This window comes from Bufo bufo, chromosome 3 (assembly GCF_905171765.1).
Source record: "Bufo bufo chromosome 3, aBufBuf1.1, whole genome shotgun sequence".
NCBI lineage: Eukaryota > Metazoa > Chordata > Amphibia > Anura > Bufonidae > Bufo > Bufo bufo.
Window position 1 is genome coordinate 143,947,786 of NC_053391.1, and position 16,581 is coordinate 143,964,366.

The 16,581-nt window shown below is 44.6% G+C and overlaps 1 protein-coding gene across 1 annotated transcript; it reads right to left on the reverse strand.

The window, feature by feature from the left end:
- Positions 1-3,443: 3,443 nt before the first annotated feature.
- FBXO39 (F-box protein 39) lies at positions 3,444-15,393 on the reverse strand. The gene is made up of 3 exons (XM_040422150.1): positions 14,395-15,393; positions 4,844-5,020; positions 3,444-3,575 (listed from the first exon to the last, which is right to left on the reverse strand). The coding sequence occupies exons 1-3, from the start codon at positions 15,391-15,393 to the stop codon at positions 3,444-3,446; spliced, it is 1,308 nt and encodes a 435-aa protein (XP_040278084.1).
- Positions 15,394-16,581: the final 1,188 nt, after the last annotated feature.

Here is a 16,581-nt window from a genome sequence, read left to right on the forward strand (position 1 = left end):
GGGAGGTATTTTGTGATGCACTGCGGTTTTTGTCTCTGCTGGGGTGGTATAATATGCAGCAATATGGTATTGCTGGCCCAGCCTTCTTTTGTTGGCCCTGCCTTCTGTCAATATGGACCCAACTATAAAATTGGGCCACTTGTAGTTTTTTTCCAGGGCCACTTTAAGTTCCCAGCCTGCCCCTGCAGATAAGCTTTTCCCATGTACAGTGCCCCCACAGTTTTCTCCTGTAATTGGTGCTCCTTTGCGGCTGTAGATATAACCGGGGGGGATGGAATACAGTATAAATCAAAAACATTACATCAAAACTTCTGCAGGGGTTCTCTGGGACTACAAACTGGCAGACTGGTCAGAGACCCTACAGGAAAATCTCCCAGGTGGCCGCCCCAGCCATCCACATGCCCGCCAGCTGGGTACATAATGATCTGATCGAATTATCTTAATTAATGCTAAGAGCATCAGGCACTTGTGGCCAATGTCCGTAGGTGCCCTTCTGAATTAAATTATGTACAGTTGAATACTGTGGCGAGGGCGGTAGTATTTTGTGCTGCACTATGGTATTGCAGGCCCTGCCTACTTGTGTTGGCCCTGCCTACTTGTGTTGACCCATCTACTGTCAATTTGGACCCGCCTACAACTTGGGGTCACTTTTACTTTTTTTCCAGGGTCACTTTAAGTTCCCAGTCTGCCCCGCCTTAAATAATATAGAGGATGGGATTAATAGCACTGTTTCAATTGTTGCAGAGGACACCAAGCTGTATTTACAGACCTAACTTGTTATATGGATTGCAATTAATAAAGTGAAATAAAAAGGCATAATGAGTGTCACGTTCAGGGGTTACAAGAACTACTGAATGTATCACAAGTGAACTCAGACAAGACTTCAGGAGACAGACAAAAAAAAAACAACCATGGTTACAAGACAAACATGATCAGAATCAGACAGGACATATCGATAGGAAACAGTGCAGACCTAATCTCTACCCAACCACTGTTCCTACCTACTTGGACGATCTGTCCTAAAACAACAGCCCCCAACTGGTCGACTGTCCCTGCACTTAGTCAGTGTAGGGACAAAGTACAAGCAACTGTGATAAGAACTGCAGGGAACTGTTCATACAGCTGGAACCCAAGCATACTAAACTGACATGAAACAGCAATACAGGGCCAGACCAAAGACACAGAATCAGGATCAAAGCATAACCCGGAACCAATGCAGATCAGAACACACACAGGAAACATGGCGTTCACAGGCAGATGAGGACATAACCAAGGACATGATGCAGACGAATCGGACATCGCAGACGTAAGTGACATCAATGAACAATCAGGCTGACCACACAAGTCAGAAGTACAAACACTCTGGTCAGGACAGTAAGCAGTCTGCACACAGCTTTCCTGGAGACAAACGACAGACTGATCTCCCAGGCACACAGTCCACGGATCAAAATAGCAGAGTAATTAAAGGGATTCTGTCATGACATTTTAGGCCTATAACCTAAACATATGGCCAGGTCCGTCCAAATAGCATGAATCCGAAACTGTCTTTATTAAATGTGCCTGTGGCTCTATTAGCACATAAAACAGTTTTTTATAACCTGTCATTCACCTACCTAAGGTGTCCAAGGGGACGTCACTTCATACAGGGTGCCCGGCTGCAGCCATCTCCGTCTGGTGCCCAGCGCCGCCTTCCCAGTTGAAATCGCCGCCTTCCTCACCTCAGCCCCGCCTCCGCAATCGTCCGGTCCGTCCGCGTGCGCACTAGGCATAACCTGAGGGACCGGACGATTGCGGAGGCGGGGCTGAGGTGAGGAAGGCGGCGATTTCAACTGGGAAGGCGGCGCTGGGCACCAGACGGAGATGGCTGCAGCCGGGCACCCTGTATGAAGCGACGTCCCCTTGGACACCTTAGGTAGGTGAATGACAGGTTATAATAACCTGTTTTATGTGCTAATAGAGCCACAGGCACATTTAATAAGTACAGTTTCGGATTCATGCTATTTGGACGGACCTGGCCATATGTTTAGGTTATAGGCCTAAAATGTCATGACAGAATCCCTTTAAGACACTTGACCACTTGATGTTGAGACACACAGACCAGAAACATTAACTCATACATGAACAAACACAGAGAGCATGCAAGTTATAGGAAACTGTTTACACACACCAACAGAATTCCGCAGGCAGCACACACAAAACAGCCTACACTGGAACACGTCATCTGCAACCAGTACGCAACAGCACTGGAAACAAACCTACACGGAATGCAGTATCACAGTAAAGAGCACTATGACAACGAGCGCTAGGTTCTCTTTTTAACAGCTGCTTCTAAGGCCTGCAGAATACTGTTGTATTTTAAAAGAGGGATGGACTCGCAGGATGGGTACTTAATAATGCCACTGTAAAAACCATAATTGAAGCCTCATCTGGAACATGCAGTTCAGTTCTGGGCACCAGTTCATAGAAAAGATGCCCTAGAGCTGGAAAAAGCACAAAGAAGAGCAACTAAACTGATGGATAGATTAAAAGAATTACATTTATTTAGACTTGAAACAAGACCCCTTGGGGCGGACATGAGTAAGGTAATTTGTATAAGTATATAAATGGTATGTGCAAAAAGGCTGTTCCATTAAAATCCCCATTTAACAGACAAAATGGCATTCCTTCCATCTGAAGAAAAAGGTTAGTGACAAACATCTGCCCAGCCCTCTTACAATACATATTTCAGCAGTTTTCTCTATATTCTGACAACTCACTGTCCTGGCATGTGACCTCATATTCACTACACAGCATCAGTGCATCTTACTGGCTTATGAACTCTCTAAATCTCCACCCCATAGACTCTAAGGGGGTCATTTATTAAGACAGGCATTTTAGACGCCGGTCTTAATAAAGCCATTGCACTGGCGGTGGCTTCTACATAACTTCAGCGCATCCAGCGCCGCTTCTAAATGTGAGCCAGCTTTCGTGCTGGCTTACATTTAGACCATTTTCTACGCCTAAACCAGCTGTAGAAAATGAATGAGACAGGCCCGCCACGCCCACTTTTTTAGACCTGGCGTGAGCAGGAAGAAGTCGCAGATTGCTGCGCAACTAATCATTGCGCCGCCATCTGCACCTGAAATACGCCTAATATAGGCGTATTTAAGTAAAATAAATGACCCCCTAAGTTCGGTTAAACCCCTCACGCATTTGCTACAATACACTGGAATTTACTTTGCAATACACTCAGCTGAACTTGACCTAGATCACTGAATGTGCTATAATGAGGCTGTAATATGAACACATAAAACCAGCCGGGGCTTGTTACTGATAAGGAAAATCATGATTGTCTATATCTGCACTTGTATACATATAAGCAAAAAAGAAAACACAGAAAATGATATTTTGCATGAATGTTTATAATTCAGATGTTGTGAATTATGTGTGATCTATTTCTTGTTTTACAATATGGGACATGTAACCACGTGGTAATAATCCATTTTCCTTAAAATGTAGTCCCTGTGTTTCTCAAAGATTTGATGAAGACTCTGATCTTCCTCACTGGTGTCATAATTGTTTGTGTAAATTCGGACCTGTGAGATAAGGCATAAAGAGGACAATAGACAAAATATTCTAACAGTTGACTTCCATGTCATAAATAAACTATACATTAATAAAATTGGAGATTGTGGTTCAAAAAATTTACACTGAATTATAGTCAGTCCTTTCAGGTACAAACACAACACGACCCTTTTGTATCTAGAACCTCCACATTTTTGGAAAACCTGAACTTCACAGATTTTTGCAGTTTTACAGAGGTTAAAGAAACACTCCTTGTGCCGTGGATCCACAAATTCCCAGTCCTCTCTGAGAATCTGGTGGTCATCTTAGATGAAAGCAGACTACTCTATGCACAGCGTGCTGGGATAATCTGAGACAGTAATCCCCTGCCTTCAGATGGACCTGCACTGATAACGTCAACGCTGTCTCCATCCTTTCTGTGTCTTCCCCTGCAGATATTGTGACCAGAATCATTACCAGAGGAAAGTGCTGCAGACTACCTACACAGACATTATACAAAAAATAGCAAAGAAAGCACATGGGAATGGAAATAAGTAGATCCATGGCACCAGGTACATTTACTATACATTACCTACCAATGTGCAGCTTTCAAGTTCAGGAGATTCATAATTGCATAACAGGGTGTAAGGAGAGGGGGGGGGGCGGTAACCCTCTCCTCCCCCACCCCACACAACAAATTGCCTTTGGTTGTAAGGGTACCAACCTGGAACCGGACTAAATTGAGCTCTGTCTACAGAGGAGTCAATTCCTCCAAGCTAACAGAGTGAATGCAATGGTAAGGCAAAAATAGAGTATCACAAGAGTACTTTTCTTTATACTCCAGTGTTGCACAACATATATGCATGAGCACTTTGCATGCTTGTAGCCAAGGTTAGCCGGGTTTCCATAAAAGACAGTGGTGTAGTGCCGACAAGGACCCGTGGAGGCGTAGAGCACTTTTTCCAATGCAAAGTACAGTAACTGTTGCTCCACAAGCTGCGTTTAGGTGGGGCAGGCTGTGGCAGTGAGTGCACATAAGCTAATATCCTGCTGTCACTTTGGTACAATCCAAGTTGGTGGGACCTCCAGTAGAGATTGAGGTTCTGGACCCCAAGGGCCACTAAAGAAAGTTGTGCTGTTTAATAAAACAAAATTGTTCAACTGGAAAGTCCTCCAGGGGAACTCCAATTACAAGGGTCATGTTGGCATCTTGGCACATTCAAAAACCAAGCTCCAGTTTTTCACTCCACCATAGAAGCCACTAATTTGATCACTACACAGTGTCTTGGGGAATTCTCACCTTCATAGTTCTAAGGAAGATCTTGCCTTGCTCACAGGTATGCAACAGTGCTTCCACAAATTTGACATCGAGAAAGGCCCAGACCTTTATATAATGAAGACGATCGCATACAAGGACCAGGTTTAGCAGCTCTTCATCCACATTTTCATGGCTGTTATTGAACTCCAGAGTCAGTTTCTTTGAGGTGGAAAATAAGAGAAGACAACATTGCAATATTTCACAGATAAAAATCTACATAAAAATCTCACCAACTTTGCAAACACTTATCTAGCAATACCCAGCTTTACAATTTGCACTTATTTCATTTTGTTGAATTTCATGTCTTTTATAGCACTCATTTTCATAAATGCTTTCAAAGTTTTTTAAATGAAGATAATACCTTAGTCACCTTTAGATAAGTTGGTCAATAGCTATACAACATAAAAACATAGTGCTAAGTCATATAATTACCATATATTTTTGTACTATAGGATGCATCCATTAGAATCATAAATTAGGGGAAAAAAAGATTTTTACTGTGCTCCACCACAATGCCAGCCAGATTTGTGACGACATATTGCCAGACCTAGTGCCCTTACATTTCCTTGAACTCAACAGACAGCAGAGTTGCAGAAAGGCATGGATTAATAGGGGTGACTCTCCCCCTGTAAGGTCATTGCCATAGAGTTCTTGATGCTCCTGATTATAGTAGGGGAAGAGCAAGCTAGAGAACCATGAACTGCACTAGTTTTACTTTAAATCTTTGTTATCTGCTCACAGATAACACAATGATTCTGTACACACAGAAAAAGTACGGAACGTGCATCTTCCATAACACTTCATGGCTGGGACCTTAGATGCACAACATGGGTCTTCTGATCTGTGCATCTGCTGGCAGCTGCCTGCGTGCTGACTATTATGTTGCCTATAAGCATTAGATTAACATGGGCTGGACCTTTAAAATAATAAGTAGATTTCTCTGATATTGATGGCATATGCTGAAAAAGAAGAATCAGGCATGCTGGATTCCAACATGTCCTTGTTCTCTTTGGAGAGGTGCCTGGCAGCAGCTTATTCTCCTCTCTCCACTATAGAAGATAAGTAAAAATTCTGATTCCTCAGTGGTTGATACCTTTTAATGGCTGAAGAGATAACTGAAAAGATGATACAATTGCAAGCTTTCATGGCTACTTAGGCCTATTCATCAGGAGTCTTTTAAGACAGTATCTGAAGATTCACATATTTATACACCAAAGTATATAGGAATAATGAGGTAGATGAGACAAATGATTTAAGGCAGATCAATATGAGTGGAGAAGGAAACAAATAGTTGTAGCAGTAAATAGTTGTAGCAATTTTAGATAAGGATATAGATAAGAAGTGTGACAGTTTTCTTGTCTTCTAATAGATATCATGAATGTGATGAACCCAAAAGGTCACATTCCTTAAGAGATGTAGAAGGACATAAATCCATGAGACACATTCATTCCTGATCTGAGTATGTGAAAGGTCGTTATGAGTTTGTTTTCCCAGATTCTCCTGTCCTTCTGAGATTTGAAATTTCCATTAAATAAAAATACTTTCATACCTGTGGCACTTCAGTAACTAAAAACACTTCTAAGGGTAACTAAAAACACTTCTACTTTCACACTAGCGTTTTTCTTTTCCGGCATAGAGTTCCATCACAGGGGCTCTATACCGGAAAAGAACTGATCAGTTTTATCCCCATGCATTCTGAATGGAGAGTAATCCGTTCAGGATGCATCCGGATGTCTTCAGTTCAGTCATTTTGACTGATCAGGACGGAGAAAATACCGCAGCATGCTACGGTTTTATCTCCGGCGAAAAAAACTAAAGACTTGCCTGAATGCCGGATCCGTAATTTTTTCCCATAGGAATGTATTAGTGCCGGATCCGGCATTCAGAATACCGGAATGCCGGATCTGTCCTTCCGGTCTGCACATGCGCAGACTGAAAAAAAGGTGAAAAAAATTAATGCCGGATCCGTTTTGCCGGATGACACCGGAAAGACGGATCCGGCATTTCAATGCATTTTTTCGACTGATCAGGCATTTTTAAGACTGATAAGGATCCTGATCAGTCTTACTAATGCCATCAGTTGGCATACGTTTTGCCTGATCCGGCAGGCAGTTCCGGCGACGGAACTGCTTGCCGGATCTCTCTGCCGCAATTGTGAAAGTAAAAGAAATAGGCACAACTAGACAGCAACATTTTTTTTATCCAAAGGCAAGAAAGAGAATAGAGAAATGACAGACACACGCTACTATACAAAACTCAAATCAGACCCGACACAGGAGCTATGGAACTAACCAGGGCTGGCCTTTGGGGTGTGCGAGCTGTGCGGCCACACAGGGCGCCATGGCAACAGGGGCGCCCGGCAGCCGACACAGCTCGCAGTCGGTCTCTTACAGCAGGCCGGCCTGAGATTGTGGGAGGCGAGCCTGGTGAGCTGAGCCGCTGCAGCTGCCAGGTCAGGTTCCGGAGCGTGGAGGAGGAGCTTAGGGGCGCAGGCACAGCGTCCAAGTGCTGCGCCTTCACAGAGAGCCACGGAAGGATCCGCTCAATGTGTGAGGGCGGCGGCCGGTGCTCTGCAGACAGGCAGGGAGCAGAAGACTTCAAATAGTGAGTACCTGTTCTTGTTTTGTTTTTTTACCAAATATCTTTCATTAAATGGGGGCTGGGGACTGGATAAGGGTGACAGACACTGGGTATGATTAAGGGGGCAGGGGACTGGATAAGGGTGACACTGGGTATGATTAGGGGGGCATGGGACTGGGTAAAGGTGACAGGGTATGATTAAGGGGGGCAGGAGACTGGCTATAGGTGACTCTGGGGATGATTAAGGCCCTTAATCATACCCAGTGTCACCCATAGCCAGTCTCCTGCCTCCCTTAATCATACCCTGTCACCTTTACCCAGTCCCCTGCCCTTCTTAATCATACCCAGTGTCACCCTTACCCAGTCCCCTGCCCCCTCAATTAGACCCTGCCCCCCTTAATCATACCCAGTGTCACCCAGAGCCAGTCCCCCCCCTTAATCATACCCTGTCACCTTTATCCAGTCCCCTGCCCCCCTTAATCATACCCAGTGTCAACCAAAGCCAGTCCCCTGCCCCTTAATCATACCCAGTGTCACCCTTATCCAGTCTCCTTCCCCTTTAATCATACCTAGTATCTGTCACCCTTAATTTAAGGGGGGCAGGGTCTAATTGAGGGGGCAGGGGACTGGGTAAGGGTGACACTGGGTATGATTAAGAATGGCAGGGGACTGGGTAAAGGTGACAGGGTATGATTAAGGGGGGCAGGAGACTGGCTCTGGGTGACACTCGGTATGATTAAGGGGGGCAGGGGACTGGGCAAAGGTGACAGGTTATGATTAAGGGGGGCAGGCAGGGCCGATCCTACACGGGGTGCAGTGGGTGCCCCGCACCCCAGCGCTGTCACCCGAAAGGCGCCGAGCGCAGGGCCGGACTGGCCTGCCGGGATAGCGGGAAATTTCCCGGTGGGCCGGCAAGCCTGAGTGACGCAAGGCCGCGGCCCTGGTGACAAGTGGGGGCGGCCGCGGCCGGCGGCAGGGCAGAGCAGGAGATGAGCGCCTCCATTGCGGAAGCGCTCATCTCCATAGTCATCTGTATTGCCGTCCTCAGGACGGCAATACAGATGCCTGTGCTGCGGCAGAGGAGGGAGAGGTGTGTCCCCTCCTGTTCCTCTGATAGGCTGCCGGCTTAGTGCTGGCAGCCTATCAGAGGCCGGTGCAGGCGGCGCGATGACATCATCGCGTCGCCTGAGCCGTATAGCGAGGGACACAGACGGAAGAGGCGGCCTGCATCGCATCACATTGCTGGAGGTAAGTATAAGTGTATTTTTTTTTTTTTTTTTTTTATATAGGTACAATACTGGGCTGGCACATGATAAGGGGGGCTACTGGGCTGGCACATAAGGAGGGCTACTGGGCTGGCACATAAGGGGGGACTACTGGGCTGGGCTGGCACATGATAAGGGGGGCTACTGGGCTGGCACATGATAAGGGGGGACTACTGGGCTGGCACATGATAAGGGGGGACTACTGGGCTGGCACATGATAAGGGGGGACTACTGGGCTGGCACATGATAAGGGGGGCTACTGGGCTGGCACATGATAAGGGGGGACTACTGGGCTGGCACATGATAAGGGGGGACTACTGGGCTGGCACATGATAAGGGGGGACTACTGGGCTGGCACATGATAAGGGGAGCTACTGGCACATGATATGGGGGGCTACTGGCACATGATATGGGGGCACTCTGGCTACTGGCACATGATATGGGGGCACTCTGGCTACTGGCACATGATAATGGGGGGGATCTGGCTACTGGCACATGATATGGGGGGGGGGGCTCTGGCTACTGGCACATGATAAGGGGGGGGCTCTGGCTACTGGCACATGATATGGGGGCTACTGGCACATGATAAGGGGGGCTACTGGCACATGATAAGGGGGCTACTGGCACATGATAAGGGGGTCTACTGGCACATGATAAGGGGGGCTACTGGCACATAGGGGGGCTACTGGCACATAAGGGGGGCTACTGGCACATGATATGGGGGGCTCTGGCTACTGGCACATGATATGGGGGGGCTCTGGCTACTGGCACATGACATTTATTTTGACTTGTCAAAGCCGTTGACTAAGTTATTGTCAAAGCAAATTGGTGGGGCTGAAGTTGGGGGCTGAAGTTGTTGCCATAGAAACATTGTAAAGGGGAGGAGTTAGTAAGATAACCACGCCCATGTGGGGGCGCCAGAAATATTTCTGCACCCAGGCGCCTGTGACCCTAGGATCGGCCCTGGGGGCAGGAGACTGGCTATGGGTGACACTGGGTATGATTGTACTTGTTTGCACTTGCACTTAAATTATCTGTAATAAAAAAAACTGTTACAAAGATTGTTTTCTTCTATGTGGGTGGGGGGGGGGGGCGGGGCACAAGATTAGCTCGCACAGGGCGCCTGAACACCTAAGGCCAGCCCTGGAACTAACTATGCCTTTTTGGGTACATTTCACGAATGGGTGTATCTCTTACTGCTTGTGGATTTTTCACAGTGGAATATTTAAAATACACACCACAGGTCAACGTCTGCTAAGGATTTCTTATGCAGCATGCAAATGAGGTGAAATCTCATACACTTTACTGTTACTGTAAAAAGCTGCAGATTTTCCACATGCAATTCTGTTAAGGAAACTTTATGGCACTTTTACGCTACTTATGGTCACACACTTGACAGTTTCCTCAATGTAGTCCTTCTATAAAAAATTTCATGCCAATGAAGAAAAATTCCAGAAATAAGGAAATATCTAGAGCATTTATAAAAGCACCATTGACACCAAAAACACTACAAATATGCCACTAAGTAAAATGCTTTGCATGTAGACTTTACAGTACTAAGGGGCAGATTTATTAAAGGGGTTTTCCGAGATTTTGATACTGATGACCTCAGGTGGGGGTCAGACACCTGGGGCCATTGTTATTCAGCTGTTTGAGCAGGCACTGGTGCTCCTGTGAGCTTACTAAGTACAGAGCTGTACATTGAATAGCTCCTGTGCTTGGTATTGCGCTCAGCCCCATTCACTTATATGGGGCCAAGAACGATACAAAGCACAGCCGCTATACAATGTACGGCCCTCTGCGTGGTAACCTGCGAGAAGGCTGCCGCGCTCACAGGAGAGCCTGTGCCTTCTTAAACAGCTGATCGGCGGGGCCCCAGGTTATCAGTATCAAAATCTTGGAAAGCCCTTTAAGACTGGCCACTAGGGATGAGCGAACCCAAACTATAAAGTTCAGGTTCATACCGGACATCGAGGGTTTGGGCACCTAGACCCGAACATGGACTTTGTCACGGAAGTCCGTGGTTGGGTCCAGTGTTCTCATGCTGAATAAAGTTTGTTAAAAGGCTGCAGTGCAGCCAATCAACAAGCTTTTTAGCTGAGGGCACTTCAAAGCCATCACAGTCATGTCTAGTTTTGGCATGGCTGTGATTGGCTGGCGCAGCACATGACCCGGCCTTTATAAATGCTGGATCACATGTGGCGCTGCCATTCTGCTCTAACTAGTGTAGGGACAGGACGGAGCTTTAATGAGAGACAGTGTTAGACAATAAGGCTGTTAATCTGTCTGTTAATTCTGTGTGTGACATAAACCCTTTTTTGGGGGTGAGATATACCTCCTTTGCATCCATGACACGGAAATACAATAGTTAATCTGTCTGTTAATTCTGCGAGTGACCTATAGCCATTTTTCGGGGTGAAATACATCTAATTTACACCCGTGACACAGAAATACAATTGTTCGTCTGTCTGTCATTTTTGTTTGTGTCCTCAAAGAATGGGGAGAGCATCAAATAAGGGGTGTGGCCGTGGTCATGGTGTTGCTGGTGGTGGTGTTTGTTCGTTCTGTTTGCCATTTCACAATGTTTTGGGGCCTCCCCAAATAAAAGAAAAATGAAAGAAAAATAAAGAAAAAAAAGAACCCACAAAAACAGTTATGGCTACCTCCTCCGCCTCCTCCACCTCTTCTACCTACACCGCCATGTCCACCACCTCCTCCACTCGGAACTCCACCTCCTGTTTCAAGATTATTATTTGTTATATTGGCAGAGTGGAGAAGTATACTGGCCGCACCCATCCATTGTTATACTCCACCGCAGTTTGTTCGTTCTGCTTGCCATTTCCCAATGTTTTGCGGCCTCTCCAAATTAAAAATAAATAAATAAAAATGTAAAAACTCTAAAGCAGTGTTGGCTATCTCCTCCTCTGCCTCTTCCACCTACACCGCCAAGTCCATCACCTCCTCAACCTCCTAATCCATTTGAATCTCTGCCTCCTGGTTCAAGATTATTTTTTTCTATTCTATGTTATTTTAAGTCATTTCCCTATCCACATCTGTTTGCAGGGCAATTGTTCTGTTCTTACCCCCATTCTGTTTCCCTTTGCAGCCCTCTAGGCTTTACCACAACTATTTTACAGCCATTTTACAGCACCAAAGTTGGGGTCCCCATTGACTTCTATGGGGTTCAGGTTCGTGTCAAGTTTGGATCAAGTTGGGGTACCCAAACTAAACCTTGAAGTAAAATCAAACTTTGAAGTAAACCCGTTGAGCCCGAATATCCACGGTTCCACTCATCCCTACTGGCCACCCATTGCATATCATCAAGCAGCACCTGAGATCACACAATAGGAAAGAAATGGCCATTTGTCATGGATTTTAATACAGAAGGATCCTCAAAGAAATATATTATAAAACAGTGTAATATCGCTTGATCTGCACTTTACTTGAAAAAAAAATGACAGTGACACTTTAAAGTGTCACTGTACTTCCACACAATCACATTTAATTTACTAGAGAATGGTGAAACTAGCAAATTTCTATATCTATTCGTTTAAAAAATCTGCCTGTATCCACCCGAAAAAAACCTGTCAAATCATAGCCACTAGAGGTTTCACTTCCACCTAACTTGCAGTCCACTGCCTGTTATCAGGCAAGATTTATAACAGAGACACAGAAGATAGCTCACAGGAAATTGGGGTGTGCCAGATCTACTGTAATTGAGCTCCTGAGCCTGATTAGAAAAAATAATTCTACACAGCTTTTGACAATTATAGGAGCGTCCTGTGTGTCTGTAAGGCCTCTTTCACACGAACATGTGTCCCCCGTGGCCATGCTGAGAACCGAAAATTGCGGTCCGCAATTCACTGGCACCGACCTTGGCCTAGCTGTATGTGGATCGTGACGATCCCTCCGTTCCACAAAAAGATAGAACATTCTATCTTTTTGCGGAACGGAAGAACGTAACGGAACCCCACAGAAGCACTCCGTAGTGCTTCCGTTCCGTGGTTCCGTTCAAGTGAATGGGTACACATCCGTGATACGGAATGCACGTGGCCGGTGCCCCGTGTATTGCGGACCCGCCGTATGTGGGCCGCAATACCGCCATGGGGGACACACGGTCGTGTGAAAGAGGCCTAAGTGTGATTTCCCCCTCTTTATCTGTTCTGTGAGCTCCGGAGCTGAAAACAAAATTATGTCACAGCAGTACAGTGCTGGCAGATTTCACAGAAGGGATATGCACTCTGCGTTGGAGTGAAATGCACCTAGCTGTGCAGCTGAAGTGGAATAATATAGCTGAAAGAGACATTAGGGAAGGCCAAAAAAACGGTTATTTTACAGTTATGATTGTACAGCCATTCTGCAAACCTTTTTTTTTGTGATAACTATACTATAAAGGTATGCTTTAAAGTAACATCTAGTGCAGCAGGTTTTTTGTTTTTTTGTTTTTTTTGGGGGGGGGAGAGGCCCAGTGGAAAAAGCCATCAACATGCTTAAAGGGTTTCTGTCACCAGAAATACCTAAATTAAACTGGCTGACATTAGCGATGTGCTAATGTCATCTGAATCTAACTAGCCTATTCCTACTTTTATCTATGCCCCCGTTATTCCAGAAATGTAACTTTTATCATATGCAAATTAGCCTCTAGGAGTAGGGGAGGGGGGGCGTTGCTCCTGCTCCTGCTCCTAGAGGCTCCATTCTCCCACCTCTGTCACTTCCCTCCAAGTCTTGATTGACAGGGCCAGGCAGCATTCGCATCCTCCTGCTGGCCCTGAGTGCATGTTAAATCTCTCGCCTGCGCCGTGCCGTTCAGTATTCGGTGCAGGCATAGTGAAGGAAGGACGCTCACTGGCTGCCGACTTCCTTACTGAACCTGCGCTGAATACTGAACGGCATGACGCAGGCGCGATATTTACCATGCACTCAGGGCCAACAGGAGGATGCGAACGCTGCCTGGCCCTGTCAATCAAGATTTGGAGGGAGGTGACAGAGGTGGGAGAACGGAGCCTCTAGGAGCCGGAGCAACGCCCCCCCCCCCCCCCCCCACCTGCTCCTAGAGGCCAATTTGCATATTATAAAAGTTACATTTATGGAGTAATGGGGGCATGGATAAAACTAGGAAGAGGCTAGTTAGGTTCAGTTGACATTAGCACATCGCTAATGTCAGCTAGTTTAATTTAGGTATTTCTGGTGACAGATACCCTTTAAATGCTGTCTGTGAAACCTGTCTAAGGCTCGCCAATACACAGGCTGTTCTGATATTTATAGCAGACTTCAGTGAATGAGAAGTAACATCTCAGCAGCACCTGGGAAAAAGGGAAAAGAGAGGAAAAATTGCAGCCTACGGTGGTGAGAAGTGGCAAGAAAAGGTGGCCTGCCTCAGTGTAGATGTGATGTTCATATCTGCGTAAGGTCTATCAAGAGCCTGCGTCGCAGTCAAGGGAGTCCATCAGGCCTTCTTGGTGTTGTGTGATAGATCGGGCACTATGACAGATGCAAACACAGCAAATTATCGACCTCACACAGAAGTTTGTTGTAATGCAGTTTGTCGTGATGAGACGGCAGAAGTTAGATCAACATAAAAAATTAAGATTGTGAAAAAAAGCTAAGAAATGAACAAATATTTTAAAGGTCCAGTCCAGAAAGTCAATATTAAGCCATTTTCTAATTAATAACGAGTTCATATCATACCTTAAGTGTTTGTCTATAGTTTGGCAATAGTTCTACCAGTGTTGGACAAATGTACCAATCAGGGTCACTTGAATAACTACTTCTGATGCTGAGGTGTCTGATAGGAATCTCAGATAGTAATATTCTTGACAAGTGACTGTAGTGCAGCACTCTATAAATGTAGAAATTAACAGATAGATTCCTGGCTTTCTTTGCGAGTTTTGCCCAGTACATCCCCCAGACAATCTGCTGATGCGGGTTATACATATGACACTTGATGTTAATTGTGAAAAGGCAATGGTTACTGTTTGTGCATAGCACCTGCAGCAAGTCATCTGAAACACAGTTGTAATTCAAGGAGATAATCCTGAGATTCTGAAAAGAAGACATAATGTGGCTGAAGGTGTTATGAAGAAACACATGGATGTGGGCCGAGAAGAAGTCTTCAATGTCCAATTCAGTCATATTCATCACCTTCCTGGAATAGCTCAAAGAATGAAGGACTTCATGGCCATGTTCACATGACATTTTTGCTCCTCTCAGGTTAAGATATTCCAAGTGTCTTCCTATCTTTTTAAGAAATGTGCACAAAACCCTGACAAAAGCATCTCTTGTTTGGCTCTTCCAAATTAGCCTTTCCAAATCCAGGTATGGAATTGAAAGGCTTTTCAAACGCCGATTGCTTTTACCCAAGGTTGATAATATACTTGTCATGACAATTTGGAACTTCCGTGTGAAGAAAGTATTGTAAGAATTGAGAAACCTGATTTCCAAATTCTCAAGATATCTACCAAACCTCAAGATATACCACTCTGCAGAGCTGTATTCTGTCTCACAGGATGTAATTGATTTCCCTCGAAAGATTATAGTTCGCGACTTCCAAAGTCTGGCCGAGTTCATTACTTGATTCCATTTTTTGCAAACCAAAGCGGTGTTACATCTGTCCTGGTCTCCAAGGTAAAGAAATATGTTCTGCAGACAGATTTCAGGCAAGTGATCCCAAATGCTTTCCAAATCCATGAACCCAAAGAAATATGATGTTTGCAGCCTGTGAATGGTAGTAGTTAAGGCTGCTGGTTATATGATGGTCTGGATATTCTTTCTTGATAGATCTGTTTAGAAATAATAAAACTAAGATGTACTCCTGTAGACAGAACATTTCTAAAAAGGACAATAATACAATAATCTCACTTTATCTTGCACAGAAAACCTAAAAATTCTACTAAAAGTCCAACAAAGAGGATTGTCTCTCGTTTGGAACCTCCATCAATTAACCAGAGTTTTAAACAGCATGGGAGACATTTATCAAATCAGATGCATTTGTTTTGTGGCTAAAAATGTTGCACGTCATGCCAATTGCAGCCTTTTCTGCGACATTTGGTCAGGTTTTGTGGCATTTGGTGTTCCTCGCCACTTTTCACAGTAGTTTCACTAGGGTTTAAGAGTTAAAACTGATATTAGACCTAGATTATGCCACATTTACTATGTACAACTTGTGTAAAAGTCATAACCATGCCAGGCAACCCCCATTGTACTTTTACACATATACGTGTAAACCACATTACAATCACACCAAACATATTATTAAGGTGCACCAATTATTAAATTTGGCACAGACACACAAAGCGAGAACAAACATAAAAATAAAATAAAAACTGCAAATGACTGCAAAACAGTTGCTGCCACAGGCCCCTAGGATTGATTAGCAGTATTTATTACTGTTTTACCCCATTCATTAGGCTATCCATCTGAGAGGCTTTTCAAAATGTGTCTCTAATCATATTTCATATACGGTAACGCTAAATGTCCAGAATGGCTCTAAATTACAAATCTGGAGTATGGATGAAATTAAAATATTCAACATATTGGTTCCAATTAAAATTTGTGATTCCTTCAAAAATATTAAGGTTAAATTATTTCAAATTAAGGCTAGTAGTTTACCTGTATCTTATCTTCAGATGACACTGCTTGACTATAGCTGCTAGTATGATGATCTGACCTGTCTACTGTTATGTCATAAGCTATGATGTCACAACTGCCACTAAAATCTGGGAGGATCATACAATTTTTTGGTCTACAGTTGTGGCCAAAAGATTTAATACTGTTTTGTTGTTGGTATATGGGCCTGACACAATTTTGACCAAAAATAAGCAAAAAGAGCTTCTAATTTTTATATAGTATAGTAGTAATGCAATTTACATTTATTCA

What these genes read in the sequence shown, in the direction of transcription:
- FBXO39 (XM_040422150.1), bottom strand. Translation starts at nt 15,393, where the DNA reads ATGGATTTGGAAAGCATTTGGGATCACTTGCCTGAAATCTGTCTGCAG. An exon ending in ACTATAGACAAACACTTAAG is followed by an intron (nt 5,021 to 14,394) that starts GTATGATATGAA and finishes TCCACCTCAAAG; the next exon opens with AAACTGACTCTGGAGTTCAA. An exon ending in TCTTCCTTAGAACTATGAAG is followed by an intron (nt 3,576 to 4,843) that starts GTGAGAATTCCC and finishes CTTATCTCACAG; the next exon opens with GTCCGAATTTACACAAACAA.